General features: G+C 41.3%; 1 protein-coding gene across 1 annotated transcript in view; it reads right to left on the bottom strand.

Annotated features, from left to right (window-relative positions):
* Nucleotides 1-12,291, bottom strand: part of Jak2 (Janus kinase 2) — a 71,666-nt gene extending 59,375 nt beyond the window's left edge. Inside the window, exons 1-3 of the mRNA XM_028894523.2 lie at nt 11,972-12,291; nt 11,578-11,663; nt 1,376-1,626 (exon numbers count right to left, since the gene is read on the bottom strand). Of these exons, the coding sequence (XP_028750356.1) occupies nt 1,376-1,601 (226 nt within the window). The 5' untranslated portion in view covers nt 1,602-1,626; nt 11,578-11,663; nt 11,972-12,291. The remainder of the gene's footprint in view (nt 1-1,375; nt 1,627-11,577; nt 11,664-11,971) is intronic.
* Between the last annotated feature and the right edge of the window lie 9,973 nt (nt 12,292-22,264).

The raw sequence follows: 22,264 nt of genomic DNA, 5'->3' as shown, positions 1-22,264 counted from the left end.
ATGTTTTAACTAAGTTAATAAATTATTGTTACTGTTATATAACATTAATACATATAACCAAATTAGTGTTACCATTTTCATGACTATTATTAGATATTTAACTTACTTGTAGCAGTACAATCATACTACTATTACTTAAAAGTAAAACATCAACTGGTCTTTTTATTAAATATTTCAGTTAAAAACCATAATGTTTCTTTAATAATCTCAGTAGTCTTGTAAAATTTATCAGTTCTACAATTTTGGATAGGTCATAAAAAGATAAACTGTTGTGGTAGTTTGGAAAGAATGGCTCCTATAGCTCACAGATTTGAATGCTAGATCACCAGAGTGGCACTATTTGAAAGGATCAGGAGGTGTGACCTTGTTGGAAGAAGTGTGTCACTGGAGAGTGGACTTTGAGGTCCTTCCTCCTGCAGATAGGGATGTAGAACTCTCAGCTCCTTCTCCAGTACCATGTCTGTCTGCAGGCTTGATGACAATGGACTAAACCTCTGAAACTATAAGTAAGCCCTAATTAAATGCTTTCTTTCATAAGAGTTGCTGTGGTCATGGTCGTCTCTTCACAGCAGCAGAACACTGACTAAGACAACTGTCTTAGAGTTTCAAGATAAAAGTGATTTCAAGGTACACCAAAACAACAGGGGGGAGGGGGGAGAGAGACAGAGAGAGAGAGAGAGAGAGAGAGAACTTCAGGAGTAGAAAAAAATGATGATGCCTATTGCTGTAAAATAGTTAATCAAGAATTCTATCCAGCTGTTGGAGAGATGGTTTAGCAATTAAGAGTGTTGAGTGCTCCTGAAGAGGACCTGGGGGCAGCTCACAACCATCTGTAACTCACACCTTCTTCTGGCCTCCACAGGCACCAGGCACACAAATGGTACACCAAGACATATATGCAGGCAAAATACACATACACACAAAATAAAGATAAATAAGAATTTTACCCAAATATATATTCTAGCAAACTGATAGTCTACTTCCACGTGTGCTCAGGATGTAGTTTCAAGATTGACATATGAAGCTGGAGATGATAGCTCATATCTGTAATCCCAGAATTTGAGAGACTGATACAACAGGCAGGTTCAAGGCCAATTTGGGCTACATAGCAAACCCTGTATCACTTAAAAAGAAGACTGACAGAATATCCCACAAGATTCTTGAGTCACCAACTATGGTCTCAAAACATTTACAGGTTTCAATTTGTTTTGACATCTATTCTATGGCAATCACTTCAAATTCTAGAATGTTATTGAAATTGTTATGCATGTGAAAACACAGCTAATAGCCATAATAAATTACAGATGTAAATTGTATTAGAGTAACAAAAGTAAAATAATAACTCATAATAAGAAAGTTGATTTTTAATACCTACCACAAGCTTTAGAAGCAGCCACACAAATTTCTTCAGCAACATACTCTCCAACTGGAAACTTCAGATAGTCTCCTTCAGCTTTCCCAAGAGAATGGTACAGATAGACTTGAAGGACTGGATCGATCTGCTTCACAGAGTTAGCATTTCCAGGAACATCGCCATTCTGATGTACAGGAGATGTGGAGGATGCCTCCATTTCTGTCATTGTAAGGCACGCCATTCCCATCCAGAGGCTTTTTCAGAACATTGGCCTATAGAGAAAACAATAAAGTTACCCCCAACAGTGATACTAGTAAAGCCATCTCTCGTGTACAACGAAGTCCTATTGATAGCCATCCTGTCAACGTGCTCCACTGACTAAGTACCGTACACACTGCACCAAGAGCACAGCACAAGATACCAGAGCCCCAAGTGGACAGTCATCAGCTTCCAGTATAGATCTAACGGGGGACTAGAAACGTGTAGCATTACCTAACGAACAAGAGCTAGAGAGGCTCAGCCATAAAGAGAACTTACTGCTCTTCCAGGGGAACCAGTTTGATTCCCAGCATCCATGTCACAGTGGCTTACAGTCCTCTTAACTCCAGTTCCCAGGGCTCCAACACCCTCTTCTGCCCTCTGCAGACACCAAGCATGCATGAGGTGCATGCATACACACACACACACACACACACACACACACACACACACACACACACACACAGACAGAGAGAGAGAGAGAGGCAAGCACATATACACATAAAATAAATAATCTTTTTAAAAAGCATTAGAACCAGTTACAGACAACAGAAGATTTCACACATAGAAACATTACTTACTACATGAATTATCCTGAGAATTGCTTTAGTGGAGGGAGAAACAACATTTCAGATGGGAATGATCTTTATTTAAAAACTGACTTTGAGAACTTCATTGGGTTTAGATGTAGTCCAGGGAAGTGCACTGTACTGAAGAGTGGACCAGTACACACACTATGAGCTCAACAATTCATCGAGCTAAATGAAAGCAGTAAGAAGTTATACCCCCGTGGGAAGAGTGCAAACATAGATGATATCTGCAGCAAGACTGCTAGCATTTCCTCCTCCTCTGAACGAGAAGCTCAATTTGTTGGGCATTGCTGAGTGCCCAACAAAACACTACTTCCTTACTAATGGAGAGCTAGGTGAGTCAGTCTCAGAAAACAAGATTAAAGACGTTACTGGGGAGCTTTTTGAGACCCATCCTATCAGCATGATCTTTATGCTTTTTCCTCCTACCTTCTTTCTACCTGAATTTGCGCAAGAAGTTTTGGACAGAGTACTCACCTCAAAACCATGAGGCAATCATGAAAGAAAGGCCAAGAGATAACATACTTGGACATGATTAGCAGCTGAATCAGTGTCAGGAACCATCTACCTCCCACCAGACATCTAGTTACTTACAACAAATACAATCCTGGCTGTTAGAGTACAAAGTTAAAGAAAGAAGCAAATGCCAGACCAAAGAATTTAAACTTTAGACCACAAACAATTAGAAAGGTAAAGTAATGGGCTAGACAGCTGCTGCTGGGCAAACAGTGTGAGTAGACAATGAGAGGTAATACAAACACAAGACTTAATGCTACCCAGTGACGAACTGGAGGTGGAGGAAGCCACGGGGTGAAAGACGGTGTACAGAGTTCAAGCTTAGGAGATCTGTAAAACCATTACCATAAAGGATGTTGCCCTTTGATAATGGAAGATGAAAAAATAAGTACTGTTATCCACATTTTCATTTTTCATTTACATTGTAGTTAGACAATTATACCAGAATCTAGCTGGCAGCTAAAATATGAGATGGCCTATTTGAAATATTTCACGACTGGGGTTAAAAACTTGAGAACCTTCCCAATATATGTTATCATGGACACAAGGAAAACACTGGTTATTACAGCAAACAATAAACCAGGAGTGGTGGTGCCTAGAGGCAGGAAGAAGGCCACACAGTGAGAGTATATTAGAAAAAGCAAAATAATTAAATAACTGAAAATAAATCCAACAAAACCTTAAAGCATTTGCTATGCACAAAGCACTGCTCTAAGTACTCCAGTTAAGAAGGGAAAAATACCTACTAAGAGAATAACAAGCCTGGTCTACACAGGGAGTTCCAGAATGTAGAAGACTCCCTCTCCCTCTGAATATGAATTATAACTTGGGCATGGTGCACACCTTTAATCCCAGCATTTGGGAGGCAGAGGCAGGCAGATCTTTGCAAGTTCAAAACCATCCTGATCTATGTATTCAGGACAGCCAGAACTACGCAGTGAGACCTTGTCTCAAAAAAAGAAAAATAATTATATTTTGAAACATATTTCTATATACAATTATAAGTACTTAATTGTTAAAGAAAAAATTAGAACTAGTCTTTAGTTATAAAAATATATACCTCATGAAACTGTCAGTGTATAAAATAAACAAAAAAAAACCAATTGGCAATTGTTGGATACAAAGTTACAAGTTTTCTGAAGATTATCTTTGAGTAAATATGCAAAACCCTAAAAGAATTTAAATTTGTTCAAATTTATGATTTAAAAAACATTTTTATAATTTGTTATGTAGTCTTTGTTAGTTCTACAAGTCAATTAAACACAGCAAAAAGTGGTTCTATAAAGGAAGTTAACAGTAAGTGCTTACATAAAGATAAAAGGAAGGTCTCAAACACACTAACATTGCTTCTCAGGAGTGAGAAAAAAAAAGAACAATTTAAACTCAAGTTAGAAGGAGGAAGGAAATAGTTAAGAGCCGACAAAAATAAATGAAACAAATTTTAAAAACAATAGAAAATGTAACAAAGCTAAGAGTTGGTTTTTGAACAGACACAAACAAGGTCAATTAAAGTAGATTGTTAGTACTAAAGAGTAATTTTGCTGAATACATGTTTGTGTTCACATTGTTTGTGAACTTATGACTTCCTGCTGGGCTAATTTCTTCGGGCTGAAATGCATCTTTCAGTAGTCTTTGGCTCGGGCACATCAAGGTTCCACTGCCCTGCTCTCCCGCGTCTGGACACAGTCCAGACACCCAGTCTACAGTCCTCCCGCTGTGGTCTTCCCATCTAGCAGTGTAAGACTGGGTTCTGTTCAATGTGGCAAGGTTTGCCAGTTTCTTGGCAGTCGTGTTAGCTTATTTTTACTTATCATGATAAAAACTTCCGGTATGCTATTAATCAACAGCTTCATGTCCCTACTTTCTATTCTAGGCAGGTCTAAGCAACCAGGCATTCCAAAGCTGCCATTTTGTCATTCACTCCAATTTCTATGAGCACAACTCTGTCTTCTACAGGAAGCTCTCAAGAACTTCCACATCTCTCAGCTGCTCTTGCTTATGGTGACAGGACTGTGACAGTGAGGGGACAGAAAACGAGCAGGAGGCACAAAAGGCCACCAGGATGTTAGCACTACTCTGTGCTCCTGATACGACTGGCAACTGATAGCGATGTGTTTGTTTTGGACATCTGTCAGGCTGTACACTTAGGACTGTGCTACACTTCAACTAAAAGTTCATTTTAAAACATTTTAAAGCCAGTTGTGGTATCTCATCCTTATGATCTTAGCACTTAAGAGGCAGAGGCAGGAGGACCACCACGAGTTTGAGGTCAGCTTAGGCTACCTGTTGAATTCCTAGCCAACTAGGGCTACATAGGAAAACATCTCAAACAAAAAACAAACAAAAACCCACCTTTTTTTTTTAACCTGAAATAAAATGAATTGTTTTAAATTTTAAAATGGCTATCTTTCTTGAAATGTGTTTTGCAGGCACCTTAATCCTTAACATATCCCAACTCCCTGAGACACACACACACACACACACACACACACAACACACACACACACACACAGTGTACACATATTGTCTTCACTTTTCCCTAACAATTTGTAGTAAGTCTCAATATAGCCTACCTGGCTATCTATATACAGAACCAGTTCTGGTAATACCAAGTTAAAATTTCTGCCTGAAGAGGTATATGATGAAGACCCAGTCAAAACAAAATAAGATTCTTAGCTCCATCTTAGGATCTGAAAATCTGCACCAACTCTTCTTCCTAAGCCTGTAACTCACCTAATGCTATAGCATCTGGAGAGAGGGTCGCTGAGAGGGAAGAAATGGCTAACGGTAAATTACCTGCAGGCCCTGTTACACGGTCAGGACAAAGCCCCAAGTCTCCATACAAGGAAGCCAGCAAGGTGCTCTCACTGCTTGTTTGTATATGAAGGCATGTTCGTTCAGCTTGGCCTTTTTATTTTCAATGCTGAGGATTAAACAGAGAGCCTCATACATACTAGGTTAAGTGCTCTACCACGGATTTTTATATTCCCGATCCTTTTTGAAAATATTTTAAAATTCTGAGACAGGGTCTCATAGGTTAGTCAGACTAGCCTTGTAGATAGATGCTCGGTAGCCTAAATGGAACTTGCTTCAGCCTCTCTAGTAGCTAGTAGCACACACCTGGCAATCAATCTATTTTCTTTCTTTCTGGTCTGTTTTGTTCTTGTTTTTCTGTTTTTTGTTGTTTTTATTTTTTTGTTTGTTCGTTTTTCGAGACAGGATTCTCTGTGTAGCTATGACTGTCTTAGAACTCGCTCTATAGACCAGGCTGGCCTTGAACTCATAGAGATCTGCCTGCCTCTGCCTCCCGTTGCTGGGATTAAAGGCGTGCACCACCACTGCCTGGCTTAACCAACCTATTTTCATCCATATTTTACATGTTTATATTTACTTTTTGGATTCAATTACACATTTATAACTGAAAAAAAAAAACAGTGTTAAGTGGAGCATACCATCTTAAACACACATGCATACATAACGTAAAACTCCACAAGCACTCAGTAAATGTTTGTTTCATGAAAATGAATTTGGTCTTTTTTAAATGTACTGTTTTTCTACAGGAAATAATCAAAAACATAAGTGACTTAAACTGGTCTTTTCTGTGAATGGAGCATACTCACACACCCAATCAATGATGACACCACAGCTGGAGCCACCGCATTGATTTGCTGTGTTAGTTTCATCTCACGGTGCTTTTGTAACATCTGTACACACATCAACGCAGTGTAAAAGACATCTCCGCACCGTTATTCTAACCTTCTTGAATGGCTTTTGAGGATCAATTTTCCTAGTTAGAAACCCTACAGAAACTAACACACACACACACACACAAACAAACACTAACAGACACACTGGAGCATCTCCACTTCCAAAGACTCAACAAATCAAACAAACCCCTGAACAATCAAATTATCAAGAAAATAAGTAAATATTTTGGTGCATTCACTCTACAGAAAACATGTTCCTCGGCTGTTCAAATAACCTATAGCTTTTATATAACAAAATAAATATTAAAAATAGAATAGTAAGTTGTAGAAAACTGTAAGCTTTAAGATAACCATTTTATATAAGCTGAGCAAAACTGAATAGTTCATTAAGCACATGTACCTATATTAAACCAAAAAGAAAATTAAAAGCCAAGGTAAACTCAAAATACACTAGTGGGAGATAGGTAGCTATAAGTTACCACAAAGTCTCTAGTTCTTGAAAAGCACGCAGTTTCAAGTGCTTAATTCTGAACCTGCATCTAAGTTATTTCTGATCTACATTTACAGAATTTCTCCTCATATAAAATGAAATGCACAATGTAGTCATGGTCTGGACCATGCTCATACATGCCACCCAAACCCTCTAGAAATCTGGACCATGCTCATACATGTCACCCAAACCCTCTGGAAATCATCATCTCCACACAGTTCTTAGCCTCCTCTCATTTGTCCTTGTCCCTACCCAGCAGCCATCAGTTCTGACTTTCTCAGAGCTTTATGGTTTCGTTTACTGATCTTCTTTCATCACTAGACTAAAAGTTTCTGGAAGGTGAGAAGTATGATGTCTCATTAATTATTTCTTTCCTAGTCCCTGGCACCAAAATGATGTCAAATAAATGAAGATTAAATGGGAGCTATAATGAATTTTAATTATGTATGTACATACATACATACATGAAAAAGCCTCAAATACAATCATTTTAAAATCTAATATTATCCACTTTTACTCCTACACTTTAGAATTCTAAAACACTTGACTTTTCAAACAAATGGCAATGAGAAAATAACATAATAGATTGGCAAAAGTATTAAACTAGAAGCTAAGAGAACTAAAAATTACTTCTAATCCATTCTTATTGCAAACTAATTATGTTTAATAAGGGACTCTTTTACCATCCTCATTTCTGTAATTAATAAATCTACAGTGTCCCTCTCAATTCCTAAAAGCCTATAATTTCCGTCCAGTTAATGTACAATCCAACACTAAATTCTTCACTGAAGTGTAGCAAAGGAGACAAGGGAAGAATGGCCATGATTATTAAAGCCGAGAAAGCTGTTAGACATTTCATGCACAATTAAAACATGAACTAGACCTTTACAGGGAAAAGCATTTGAAGAGACATGGCTCAGAGTTAAAAGAGCTGCCTACTCTTCCAGACAACCCAAGTTTGATTTCTACCGGCCCTGCCTGGTGCATCATGACTGCCTGGAAGTCCAGCTTCAAGAGATCTACTACCCTCTTATGGCCTTCCCAGGCACCTGTATTACTGTAGCATTCACACACACACACACACACACACACACACACACACACACACACACACACTACAAAGATTGGGAAAAAGAGAACTTAGCCAACAAAAAGCACAGCATTATTCACAGAGACCAGTGTGTAAAAAACATAGAAAGAATGTGCAGAACACGTGGAACATACAGGTTTCAAAACAGAATTGAAAGCTTGTTAAATGATCAGCTTATGATTTTCATGTCTCCAGTTGCCTAGAATTAAACCACCTGAAAACACTATCGTAGAGATATAAAAAGCATTTAGTGTTTCTACACTAACGTGCCAATATGTATGTGTTGCAATCAGGAACACATACCACTTTTAATCCAACAAACCCTCTTCTGTTTCACAAACAAAATAACACAGAAACAAAACACTACTTTTGAATTATAAAAATTAAATGTGTTACTTGCTCAAGAAAATATATTTTAAGAGAGAGTTTTAAAAAGACAAACAGTTCTTTCAATAAGTTTTGCTCTAAACTAAGTGAATGAAAAGAACAGCAGTAACTCACTGAGAATGTGGTATTAGGTAAAAATGAACATTGAGAATTTTCATATTTTAGTTTATATGCCACATTCTGCCAGTTGCTCATTTTGTAAACAAACCTTTACTGGAACACAGCATGCCAGTTATGTATGCACTACCTATGACTGCTTCTGCATTACAAAGGCACCACTGTAGAGTGGCAAAGAGACCATCTTGCCAACACAGTTTAAAAACTGTCTGGCCTTTAAGAGAAAAACTTTGCCAACCTAGTCAAAATCACTGATTCTTAAAGTATAGTGGTTCCTGGATCAAAATCACTGTCTCAGCTGGAAACATGTAAGAAATGCAAATGTAAGGGTTCCACTCCAGACCTACTGAAACAGGAAATCTGGAGACAGAACCCAACAAAATATATTACAATAAGTTCTGTATGTAATTCTAAGAACCACTGGATTAAGGGACTGTTCTCCAGTAGCTGGGAAGAGATGAGGACCCACCTAAAATCTGTCTTGAAATCCAATAAAGGCCTAAGCAAGCCTCAAGGAGACTGTCAGAAAGGACTTAACTGAAGTGAGGAAAAATGCCACTGAACACTAGGAAAGGAGATTCTTCTGAGGTGATACTGGCAAGTCTCACCTACGGCGACACACACAATACAAACATAAGGCGATTGTTCTATGAAAGTGTGGGGAACTGCAGAGGGCTCAAAAACTGTCTTTTTGGGCAACTAAGTATTATTAAAGTAAGACAGGGAGAGGCCTGGTTGCCATGGCAGCAGGGAAGCAATGAGAGAAGCTGGCATCTCAGCATCTCTCCTCCATCCATTAGTCCATGATCTCCTGCAATCCAAAGACTGGTAACAAAGGCTTTAACACAAAAGCCTTTGAGAGACATTCAAGATCCAAATTATAGCAGTAGTACAAAATAATAGTTTTCACTAGGGACCAAAAGATTATTAAAAACACTGTGGCAAGAGACCTGTGCAGAATAAAATAAAAGCCATGAAGTGACTAGTTACAAGTACACAAGAGGAGTAATTACAATGTGAGAACCTAGCAGAAGTCATACAGCATTACTGGAAATACTACAATAAGCCATTGGAAACTGATACTCGCTTTGAATCAAAAATTTTATCAGAAAAGCCTACTGAAAACAAATGAAGATGTTCTCAAACTATCTTCATTTGGGAACTCCTGAAAGCTGGCAATTTCTTCATGATGTTTCTAAGCCAAGGAAATACCAAAGTGGGTTCAAACAACTAAGCATTAACATTCTTAGGTTTAGTGTGGCTTGGGGCACCTACCAATCCTCAGTCCTCAGTATCATCCTAAGCACTGCCACATTGTAATTTCTTGTTCTGCACTAGCCGTCATACACTCAAAGCTGCTTTTCACCCAGCAAATCCAGCTTTACAAAGACACACCATTGTAGAAATGGAGGGAGCTTTCTAACTCTGAAAATGCCCCCACATGATTGGTGGAGGCCTGAGCTCCCTGGTGCTCTAGGCACCTGGCACACAGTTTGGGAAACTGAGAACTAAATGAAGGAGCCTAAAAAGGAAAAACATTGTTATGGAGGAGGAGCAAAGGAAAATTCTTTGCACAGTCATCCGCAAGAGGGCAGCACATTGGGGCTCAGGCGGCAAACCTTCCGTGTGCAGGCTGTGAATACACTAGCAAGCAGTTTCCCTCACTCGAAGGAAGAAACGCCTCTGGCAGATCACCTATGCACTGCCCAGCTAGGAGCCCCCTTTACCCACCCAGCTATGAGTAGCTAAGACTTCCAAAAAGTGGCCAAACCGTTTACTACTTTGCATGCACTTTACCAATCCTCACACAATCGTCTACGACAATAAATCGTAAATCATCTAAGAAAATAAATTTTAATACAGCTGTTAAATGCACAGAACACCACTATTCCAAACTAAGTCTACACACTCAGATCTAACTCAAATGCCAATGGTCTTTCCTATTTTGCCAGAAAAGGATCCCATCTTTGAAAAACAACCTATCTGGGTGAAGTAGAGAAAAACATCATGTTTGCTTTCCATATTCAAGGTACCTTCAAATCACTAAGGAAAAGACACTAAAAGGAACAAATCAAGCCAGGTGTTGGTTAGCAGCTGCCCACACCTTTAATCCCAGCACTGGGGAGGCAGAGACAGGCAGAACTCTGAGTTGGATACCAGCCTGGTCTATAGAATGAGTTCCACAATACTCTGTAAAAGCAAAAATAAACACAAGCGCTTATCTAGCCGAGACATACTGCGGCTTTCCTGTACAGGTAAATGCTTTGTGTTTTATTAAGTACTCTTAGGATAAGTCCTGGACACATCCAGTCTGCAGACGTTATCACCCACAAGCAAATTCACATACAACCAAATGATCCTAACACTTGGAATGGCCGGTAAACAGGTGAAGAACGTGGAGAAAGAGACTCAAAAATTGATGATTCATTTTCAAATCTGCTGGGAATTGTATCAGAATATTTGCAGTAAGCGTACACAGCTCACTTGTACAAACCTATTATGAAACCAAAAGCAACCGCCGACTCCCTAATTCCTACTTCTGTTTCCCTTCTCTCCACATTTCTCCTCCCCTCCATGACATACTCAGCTGCTCCTATCCTTTCATTCAGAGAAGGAGTTTTCCCTGACAGATTAATAACCGGAAAGCAGACTGCGTACATTCAACCGACAGAGCAAGCTTAGGCAGGTGAATACAGGAAGCATTCACTGTGGCAGTAGAAACCCAGCAAAAACAACCAATGTGTTCCCTCAAAAGGTATTTCTTATTACTTGGAAATTAAGGCTTGGGCTACCTAAGGAGAAAGGGGCGATTTGTTTTCTCTGCAAAGCCACACTGTAAAACCAACAAAGAACGCTCCTTAAAGGATCCAAGAGACACAATAAATACCAACCAATTATTCTCCCACAGCAACAGGAAAAGTTCAGCACTGCCATTTTCGGAGTAAGCAACAATTAGCTCTGCTGTTCTACATAAGCATCCAGCCTCCCTAGCAAGCACTGGCTCGCAGATCGCAGACAGCCTTGCCTTTAACTGCAGCGACCACACAGCCCCGAGCTCGTACACCCACCGTCGCGGGAGGGAAAGGAAGGGCCTCTTCTTCTGGGGAGGAAAAACAGTTCACATCTTGCTCCTCCCGTCGCCTGCTTCTGGAACCTAAAAACAGAAGCAGCAGTCACTACCTCAGAAACCCAGGGCAAATAGATGCTCTTTTCTTCCCTTCCCTGCGCTGTTTAGATGCCTAGAAAAATTTACAGAAGGATAAGGAAGAGGGGGGTCGGGTTCGAGGGCACACGGGGATGCACACATTTATCACCAGCCAGACACTCCTTCCTAGGCTGCTGGGAACCCGCTCTCAAGTTCCCTGCCAGTAGCAGGGGCGAAGCGGGGAGCCGCAGAAGGGATCGCAGGGAGAACCGCCGCCCCTCCACCCCCATCCAGCAGCAGCCAGGGACTGAACCCACCGGCGACACGGATCGGGCCACACAGGAGCGCCCCGAGGCGGGCAGGGGCTGCCGCTGCTCCTCCGCGACGCGTCGGGCGAGCCGAGGTCTCGGGAGCCCCCCGGGCCGGGTGCAGGAGGGGAGCGAGCGGCCGCCAGGCTGGGCCCTCAGGGGCCCTCCCGCGCGGGCTCGACCCGCACTCACATCCCGCAGCGGCGGTCACGGGCAGTCGCCTGCAGCCCTCGCCCCGACCGGCACCTCCGGCCCCGGGGCCGCGGCCGAGGCGCCGACGCCGCGCGAGCTCGCCCAGAGCCGGGGCCCGCCCAGCCTGTCAGCGCGGCGGGAGGCCGTCGACGGCCGCGGCTGCCCGCTTTCTGCTCTCCCTCGGCTTCCTGCAGCCCACGCCACGCCCACCGCGCGCGGCCGCCGCCGAGCCCGTCCCCGCCCTCCCGGAGGCCGCACGCCCCCTGGGCTCGGGCTCGCGACGCCGGCTCAGTCGCCCCTGCGCGGCGGGCGCTTGCCTCGGGACGGGCGGGCGGGCGGCCTAGCGCGGCGGACCGGGCGCCGGACCAGCCAGTCCGGGGAGTGGGGGGGGGGGGGGGGCGGGGGCCGACACGCTCCACTGCGCCTGCGCCGCCCGCGGGGGGGCCGCTCCTCCGGGCCGAGCCCGGGCGGGGAGGCGGGCCGGGGCTGCGGGCTCCCGGGAAGCGGAGGCGCGCGTGGAGATTCCCGGGGCAGCCCCCGGGCTGAGCGCGCGAGGAGGAGGAAGAGGAGGAGAGGGGCGGGTGCGGGCTGGCGCTGCCTGGGGCGTGCACGCGGCCTCCGCTGGCCGAGAAGGAGGCCGGCCGGGAGTGAGTCAGCCGGGCCCGGGAAGGCCCCGGTGCACCCGGGCTGCTAGAGTAGGCGGCCGCTGCTGCTCCGCCGAGACTTTCCTCTCCCGATCTCGCCGCACCCTTTGTGCTTTCGCTTCCACGTGCATGCAGCTCCCTGCCAGAAGCGCTCGGCCAAGCAAGGGACGTGCCGCACCGTGGACCGGGCACTGAGACGCGAGCGCTTGACTTCGGTCAGCCGCGACTTCTGGGAAGGGGAGGGGGTGGACGGAGAAGAAACGACTCGCGAGGTCCCCCAAGAGCCACGTTCATTCATTCAAGAATTTACTGACCGCCTGCGAGGCACCAGGCTCCCAAGGATTGGAGACTAAAGCAACCTCCATTCTGTGTCCCGCTGAAGCTCGTAGTCTCGTAGGAGCCACAAAATATGCTTTAAATCTTCACTTGCCGGATGTGTGATTGCCAGTCACGTGTACACACACACACACACACACACACACACACACACACACACACACACACAGGAAAGTGAGTAGAGATGTTATTTTGGGATGACCAGGAAAGACCTTCTAGAGTGACATCTGAGCAGAAATTTGAAGGATGAGAATGGCCCAGTCCTGGAACTATCTGGTTTCAAGTAAGGAACTAGCAATAACAAGGATGCTGAGAAGGGAATGTGTTTGGCACTTTTAAGGACCGAAAAAGAACTGTCTATGGAAGACAGTGGGGGAAAAAGGGGAGGACCAAGAGGACAAAGAAGCAGCTGGGATCATTCTGTATAGGACCTTTTTAACTCTGGGTCTGTCAACCAAAATGAAGCCTTCATAACGCCCACATCACCTTACATCCACGATGCTGTTATTCAAAACTTACATCTAGTGGTTCGTTTTCTTTTTCCTTTCCTTTTTATTTTTGAGTCAGGGTCTCACTATGTAGTACTTGCTGGCCTCGAACTCAACAGAAATCCTCCCGCCTCGCCTGGGGAATGCTGGGACTAAAGATGTGCACCACCACACCATGCATGGTTTCTTTAAGTTAAATGTCACCAAAGCAAAAAGATAAGGTAGGCAAGGAAAGATAGATAGTTGTCGATAAGCTTATAGGATTCAAGTCCCCTATCAACCCACACAGAAAAATTAAGTAACTTGTTTGTCTTCGTTTAGAGTAAAAACTGCTCTCGGTTAAAGCAGGACTGAGCCAGTACGAGTTTTGAATGTTGAGTTCTTTTTACTCTGTGTACTAGAGAGCTTTCCAGCTCTTGGTGTGATTCCTAGTAGTGGCATGGCTAGAGATTTGCTCACTTGATAATCAGTTCACAAAGTTCCCCCCATTCTCTGATAACGATGAGGGAGAGTTCCGAGGAATTGGACAAAATCTTTTATGACATTCAAACACCGTGGAGAAACAAATATGAGGTAGATGATAAGACATTTAGATTTAGACCATTTTGCATGACCGGATGGATTCAAAAGTAAAAATTAGTAGCTAGTTGCCCGCAGAGGTACTGGTTGCAAAGCCAGGGAGCAAGATTCTGTCCTTTCACTGTGGTAGAGCATGGTAACAGAACTGTACTCCACACCCAAACAGTATCAAGACTGAATCCATTGTGTGAGATCAGTCCCTGAGTTCTCTGTCTTTTCATAGTTCTTAGTAGTTGTGCTATAAAGCCAAAAAGAGAAAGGCTGAGACAAGAAGATTCTGAGTTCAAGGTCAGCTTGAGCTACATAGCAAGACTTTTGTTTCCAATAAAAAAAAAAAAAAAAAAAACAAGCCTAGGTTGAAAAATCCATGGTCAAGGGTTCCCAGCACCCACGTGGTAGCTCACAACCATCCATAACTTGGGATCCTCTGGAACTGAATCTAAGACCTGCTTCTGACCTCCTTGGATATCAGGCATACACACAGTGCACACACATCCAGGCAAAACACTCATATGCATAAAATAAATAAGCCTAAGAAAGAAGTTATGCAACAGAGTCCAGGTGGCCCAGATTTCAATCAAGGCTTTTACCAAGACAGTCATGTCAATTTTCTAAGCTTCCTGTTTATTCATATAATGAAGAATATACTTTTCTCATCAGAATATGAGGATTGAGTATAATAGCTTCATCATACTTAAAGAGACATTTTGAAGATTGGATGGAAAGTCTTTTAAAACCCTTAAGCACAGCTATTAAATGCCCGTCGTGGCCATGGAGGGGCCAGTTTACAGACACCATCAAGCTGGGAAAGCCTACAGAGTGCTACACAGTGTCAGTAACCCCCGAATCTTTGGTCCCAATTGCACCCCAAGGAACTGTGTAGCAAGCCATGATAAAAGCAGAGTTGGAATGGAGACAGATGCGGGATCTGCGTTCTTACTGTATCTTTGTTCATTTTTAAACAGAATTCAAAGTAATAGATTTCATTCTTTTTATAGATGTGTGTCATCACTTTCTTCTGATTCATTTTCTCCTCGCACTGTCCTCCCTCAGCCCCTTCTACCCAGTCCTTTTCCTCCTCTCAAGTAGTGCTTCCTTCTGTTTTCATGTCACATAGATTCTGTTGCCTCTTCCCCTTTTTCCCATTCAAGAGCTCTTCCTTTCCTCTTGTGCCTGTTTTACTTTCATATCACACACACACACACACACACACACACACACACACACACACACACACGAGGCTCCTCAGATGAGAGGACATACAGGGTATGTATTTCATGTAACAATGATTTTCAGTTCTGCCTATTTTCCTGCAAATGTCTCAGTTTCGTTTGTGTGTATATACCATGATCCCTTTATCCACCTACCTGTTGGTGGACATCAGTCTGGATCAATACAGAAGGACATCAATACTTCCTAGCTATTATGAATACTAGTGCAGCAATAAACATGGATGTGCAAGGATTTCTGTGGTATGTGCCCAGGAGTGGCAGAGCTGGGTTATGTGGCAGTTCCAGTTTTAGTTTTGTAAGGTATGTCGCACTTATTTCCACGGTGGCTGCTTGAGTTCACGTCCCACTAGCGGTGTATAGGAGTTTATCCTAGCCCATCTCACCAGTATTTGTTTGTCTCATGGCAGCCATTCTGCTTGGGTTAGATAGGATCTCCAAGCAATTTTAATCTGCTTAGCCCTCATGGTTAAGGATTCAACCTTTTTCAAATATTCATGAGGCAATTATAATTTTGACAATTGTCTACTCAGTTTATTAGCCAATTGTTTTACTGAATTCTTTTGATATTTAATTTTTTCAGTCCTTCATATATTCTAGATGTAAACTCCTTGTCTGGTATACAGTTGGCTAAGATTCACTCACATTCTATAGGCTATCTCCTCACTCTGGTAAATGTTTCCTTTACTGTAAAGGAAACATTTTAATTTCCTGTAATCCCATTTGTCAGTTCTTAGGGTCATTTCCTGTGCTATTGAAGACTTTTTGGGAAGTCCCTGCCTTGTCTTTGTCTCAAAATATGTTACTATATTCTCCTGAAGCAATTTCAAAGTTTCAGGTCTGATACTAAAATTTTAGTGTGTTTTGAATTGACGTTTGTGTGTTTGTGTACGTGCGCCAGTAGAAAGCTATGTGTCTAGTTTCATTCTTCTATAATTGATGTTCAGTTTTCCCAACACCATTCATTGAAAAGGCTGCCTTTTCTCCCAAGTATATATTTTACATCCTTGTCAAAACGTGTAGCTGTAACTCTGTGGGTTCACCCCCCCTCCCTTCTATTCCACTGGTCCACATGTCAGTTCTGCTGGTGCCATACAGGTTTTTGTTTGTTTGTTTGTTTGTTTGTTTGTTTGTTTTACTATGGCTCCGTAGTATAGGATGAGATCAGCTATTGGGACAGTACCAGTATTGCTCTCGCTTAGTATTGCTTTGATTGTTCAAGGTCTTTGTGCTTCTGTAGGAATTTTGGAGTTTTTTTCTAGTTCTGTAAAGAATGCCAATCAGAATTTTGATGGGAATTGTGTTGCATGTGTATATAACTTGCAGTAATATAACCATTTTCTCGATATTAATTCTGACAATCCATGAGTATGTGAGGGGTCTTTTCATCTTCTGGTGTATTCTTCAGTTTCTTTCTTTAGCTTTTAGTCTCCTTGGCTGGGTGGTTAGGTTTATTTCTAATTTTTTTATAGCTATTGTGAATAGGATTTTCCCCTTGCTATAATAACCTTGGCAAGTTCAGTGTTGGCATATAGAAAAGCTACTCATTTTCATGTTTATTTTGTATCTTGCTTCCTTGATGAAAGTATTTATCCGGTCTAAGCATTTTCTAGTGGAGTCATTGGGTCATTTAGATACAGGCTCATGTTGTCTCTGGAAAGGCACAATGTGCTTCTTCCTTTCTTAGTCACATCTGCTTTGCTTCTTTATCTTTTATTGCTCTAACTAAGACTTTGAACACTGTGTGGAGTGGGACTTGTGAGGGCAGCACCCTTGTCTTCCTCCTGATTGTGGAGGAAGAGAGCTCAGTCTTTTCCATTTAATGTAGTGTTGGCTATAGGTTTATTGTGCATAGCCTTTCCTGTGTTGAGATATGTTCCTCCTATATCCAATTTTTTTTTGGGGGGGGGGAGTTATTCTTCATGAAGAGTTGTTGAACTTTGTCAAAGAACTTTTCTGCATCTAATAAAATGATAACATTTTTGTTCTGTATTATATCTTTACTGATTTGAGTATATTAAACCAACCGTGCATTCCTGGAATGAAACAAGTTTGATCATAGTGTATGATCATAATGTGTATTTATAAAAGTATTTTTTAATAATATAAAGGTGATTTTTATAATTTTTATTCACTTGTATACATGTGCCACATGCATGCAAATGCCTGAGACAAGATGGGGGCATTATGTCCTCCTGGAGGTAGAATTACAGGCAGCACTACCTGAGCTATTTCTCTAGCTTTAAGTCTCCAAGAATTTTATTGAGGATTTTTGCATGTATGTTCATCATAGGAATTATAGTTTCCTATTTTTGTTCTTGTGCCCTCTCCTGTTTTAAATACAAGAATAACACTTGTTTCATAGTGTTATTTTTCTTTTCTTTCTAATTATAGAACAGGATCTTTGGAACTGGCTTTTCTTGAAAACCTTCACTAGTGAATCCTTCCATCCCTGAGATTTCCTTCATTAGAGACTTAATTTCTGCATTAATATTGTTGCTTATTATAGATCTGCAGAAGTTGGTTATATATTTATAACATAAGTGTCTAGGAATTGATCCTTTTTCCCCCCTAGATTTTCCAGTTCTTTGAAATTTAAATGTTCAAAGTGTTTCTTGATGACCCTCTGGATTTTACTGGAATCTGTTGTAACATTCAATTTTCAACTCTAATGTCATTAATTTGAGTACTTTCTTACATTCTTTTTGTCCTTTTGGCTATGGATTTGGCAACCTTGTTTATTTTCCAGAAAAACAACTCTTCGTTTGATTAATTTTATGTACTCTTCTTTTAGTCCACATTTCATTAATTTTTGCTCAGATCTTTATTATTTCTGTCTACTGCTTTGGGACTGGCATCACTTGTCTGTTTTTGTGCCCTTGAGATATATCACTCAATTGTGTATCTGCCATCAAACTGATTTTTTTTAAATGTAAGTTCTCACAGCTGTAAATCCCTGAGAACTGCCATAACTATATCTCAAAGATACTGATAAGTGGTGCTTTCATTTTTGCTGGATTTTAAGAATTTTTAAATTTTTCCCTCCTGATTTCTTGAATGGCCCACTGGTCCTTCATGAATATAGTATTCAGCCTTAAGTATTTCTGCTGTTTCTGTGGTTTCTTCTGCTATTGATTTCTAGTTTCATTGCAGTGTGATCTGATATGATATGAGAAATTAGTTTGATTTTCTTCTATTTGCTAAGACTTGCTCTCTTGGAGAGGGAGAGATGGCTCAGTGGTTAAGGGCACTGGCTGCTCTTCCAGAGGACCCAGGTTCAGTTCTCAGCACCCACATGGCAGCTCACTTCTCTCTGCAACTCCAGCTCCAGGGAATCTGACAACCTCACACAGACATACATGCAGGCAAAACACCAATGTACATAAAATAAAAGTAAATTATTTAAAAAAAAAAAAAAAGACTTGCTCTCTGACCTAGGATGAGGACTATTTTTGAAAGGTTCCAAGGGCTACGGATGTATATTCTGTATCTGTTGGATAGAATAATATATATATATTTCTTAAGTCTTTTAATCTATATAGTTTAAGTCTTTTAATCTATATATTCTTTTTTTTTTTTTTTTCTTTTTTTTTTTTTTTTTTTGAAGTTTCTTTGTAGCCTTTCCTGACTATTTGTACCAGCTGTGAACTCAGAATCGTGCTTGCTTCTATTACTATGTTTTTTTTCTTTCAAATGACCTCTGTGAATATGTAATTGAGTCACTGAAATCACCCCTCTTATTGTGTCAGGATTTATCTAAACTTTTATGTCGACTGGTGTTTGTTTTATAAAATTGAGAGTGCCTATATTCAGTGTATATGTATTTATATTTTTCTATACCTTCTTGATAAAATATTTCCTTTATTAATATGTAGTGGGGACCTTCTTTATCTCTTCGGACTAAATTTGGTTTGAACTCTACTTTATCAGACATCAGAAAAGCTATGACAACTTGCTTCCCATTTCCAGTCACTCGATTGCCACCCATCCTCTGAGTCTGTTTGTGGGCTGTGGGCGTCTTTTGCTGGGGAGTGATGTTTCTTGGGGACATCAGATGCTTGGATCTAGTGTTTTAACCCAGTCAGCCAGTCTGCATCTCTTCACTGGCAATCTGAGATCATCTATTATAGGTGATTGCTGAGAGAAGTTTATTAATTCTTATAATTTTTGGTCTTGTCCTTGCTAGTTCTGTTCAGCCTCCGCTCGTAGCTGGTTTAGTCCCTTGGACATGCTCTAGCTCTTTTTTGCTCTATTTCTCTCAGTAAATGTATTCTTTCTTGTGCTCTCTTGATTGAGACTTTTGTTCCTTCTCTGTGTAGAATATTCCTCGGGGTGTTTTTAGCTCTGCTCTGTTTTGCTTTGCATTTTTGACTTGCTAGTCATCTGTTCAGCTTATGCTTGTCTTATATGTCCACACCTCTGTCAAAGCTCAGAGACAGCTTCACTGCAGATAGCAATCTTGGTCGGCAGTTGATGGCTTTCAGAGCTGGATATACTGTCCATACTTTTCTCCAAAGACTGTTGCTAAGTAATCTGATGTTATTAAAACATGTTTCTCTTAGTAGACGGCTTGGCATTTTTCCTAAAACCTTTAATATGATTTCTTTCCTTTGTAGTCCTCAAATCTTAATAGCTTTTCTCTGGTTATATTTACTTGGAATTCTGAAATTCCTCTTGTGTTTGGATGTCTACCTCTTTCTCTAGGTATTTGAAGGGGGTAGTTACATTATAATTTAATCAAGTAGATTCTCTCTGTTTTTAATGTTACATATCATTTCCTTTTTCCATCCCATGAATTCTTGGGCTTAGACTATTGATACTCTCCCAGAGTTCTTGGACATTACATCAGGCTCAGATTTTTCCTTGTTGATATTTGGATGCAGTGCTTCTTTGGTCTTGTCCACCATTCATCATTGATGCTCTTTCTTCTGCTTGGTTAGTCCATTCAAGATGATGCTTTCCATTCTGATCTGTTTGTTTGTTTCCTTGACATGTTCATTCCCAATGCTTCTGCTTGGTTTAATCCAAATCTCCATTTCCTTGATACTCTTTCTTCTATGTTGTTCAGTTTTCCATCAAGATTTTTTATTTTCTCATCCATTTTGCTGATCATTTCCTCTGTTGTGTGGATTTTCCTCTTTGGGTCCTAGTTGAATTCCTTTGCTTGTCTGTATCATCCTTTATGGTTTCCATTGCTTTTGAAATTTTTTGAAAAATGCAGTTGATGTCTACTCTACTTCAGTATGTTTGAATTCAGTGGTTGAGGAGTTATGGTATTTGGGAGAAGTCCTGTTGCCTGATTCTTCAGGTTTCTTATGTTTCTACCTTGTGGTTTTGGATGTCTGTGGGTTTGGACATTTCTTGTGATTTTATTTAGGGATTTTCTTATTCAGCAGCCTGTCTTTGAAGCCTCAATCCCCTGATACCATTTAAAGCAAATAAAACAAACTGCTATAATACAAGGAACATCAAACAGCACAAAATAAGACACATGCTTAAAACTAATTAAAACGAGCTAATATATCACCAATGTCCATAAAACAAACAAAAAATGGCAAAACTAATGAAAATGGTGAAAGAATGAGATAACAGAGACAAAAGAGGAAAGGCAGGCAAAGAGCAAAAAACTGAAGCAAGATTAAATGAGTGAAAGAGAAGAGGAGGAGGAGGAGAATGTTATGAAAGGGAAGAGAAAAGAGCAAGTGATCAGAAAAAGTAAAATAAAATAAAGACCAAAAAAGCTCGGTGTTAAACACATAATGAAAGAGTTCAAAACCAAAACTGGGTAAATGAAGAAAGGGAGTGAAAATGAAGTGTGGATTTTAAAAACAATATGAGAAAGACAAAATACTGCTGAATGTATATAAAAAGGCAAAGGGGAGGGGAATAGAAGACAAAAGAGAAAAAATAACTTTATAAAAAGTAAAAAAAAGAAAGAGTACTTTCCAGCAATGGGGGAAAAAAATCTGTAAACAGTATTAGGTGAATGAACAAAAATAATTTAGACAACAAAACCAAAAATTTTTAGTAAAATATATTAAAAATACTGCTGAATGTAAAAGAAAAGGAGGGAATACAAGACAGAGCAGAATCAGCTTCCTTCTTGGTCCTTGGAGACTCGAGACTGCCACTACATGCATGGGGTGGGGTCAGATCCTCCGACAGTTTATATGCTGCTGTTGCACCTGTACTGGCTAAGTGTCCAGTGTCTGCCAGAGCTGTCCTCATTTATCAGTGTCCCGTCTTGGCATATCGGAGGCCTCTGCTGGACACACTTGCCTTTTCAGTAGGTAGGCTGGACAGGGTCTCTCACCTTCCCCGGGACTCCCAAGATTGGACTCTCTCAGTGGCTAGTATTCCAGCAGAGGGTGTCTCCCAAATGGGGAAGAAAATCCCTGAGATCTGTGCAAGCTCAGGACCAGTCTTTGTACTTTCAAGGCCCCTTAGTGCTGGCCTGCTGGAGGGGTGCAGCTTGGGTGTCACGTAGCCCCCTGAAGCTGGAGCTCTCATCCTCTGCCTGGATGAGTGGCAGACAGGTGACGACTCAGAGGTTGATCCCCACACTGACCTTCAGTCCCAGGGCCATCCAACTCCAGAGAATTCTTTTCATCAATAGAAATCTCTTTGTCTCTGAGGACAAGGCTGCCTTTCCTCTTGCTTTTTGCTCCCTGAGCCAAACCTGCTACCTTCACCCGTGGCTTGTCAGTATGCAGCCATCCCATCCTCCACAACTGCCCCAGAGGCTGCCTCACACCCCAAGCTGTGACTGATTAGATCCAGTCTCCCTCTCTTGAGGTTGTCTTTAAACTCAGACCTCTACGGAAGCTCAGTGTC

Source organism: Peromyscus leucopus, chromosome 1 (assembly GCF_004664715.2).
Source record: "Peromyscus leucopus breed LL Stock chromosome 1, UCI_PerLeu_2.1, whole genome shotgun sequence".
In the NCBI taxonomy this organism is placed as follows: Eukaryota; Metazoa; Chordata; class Mammalia; order Rodentia; family Cricetidae; genus Peromyscus; species Peromyscus leucopus.
The sequence above is the reverse complement of the archived record's forward strand: the minus strand, read 5'-3'. Positions and strand labels throughout refer to the sequence as shown.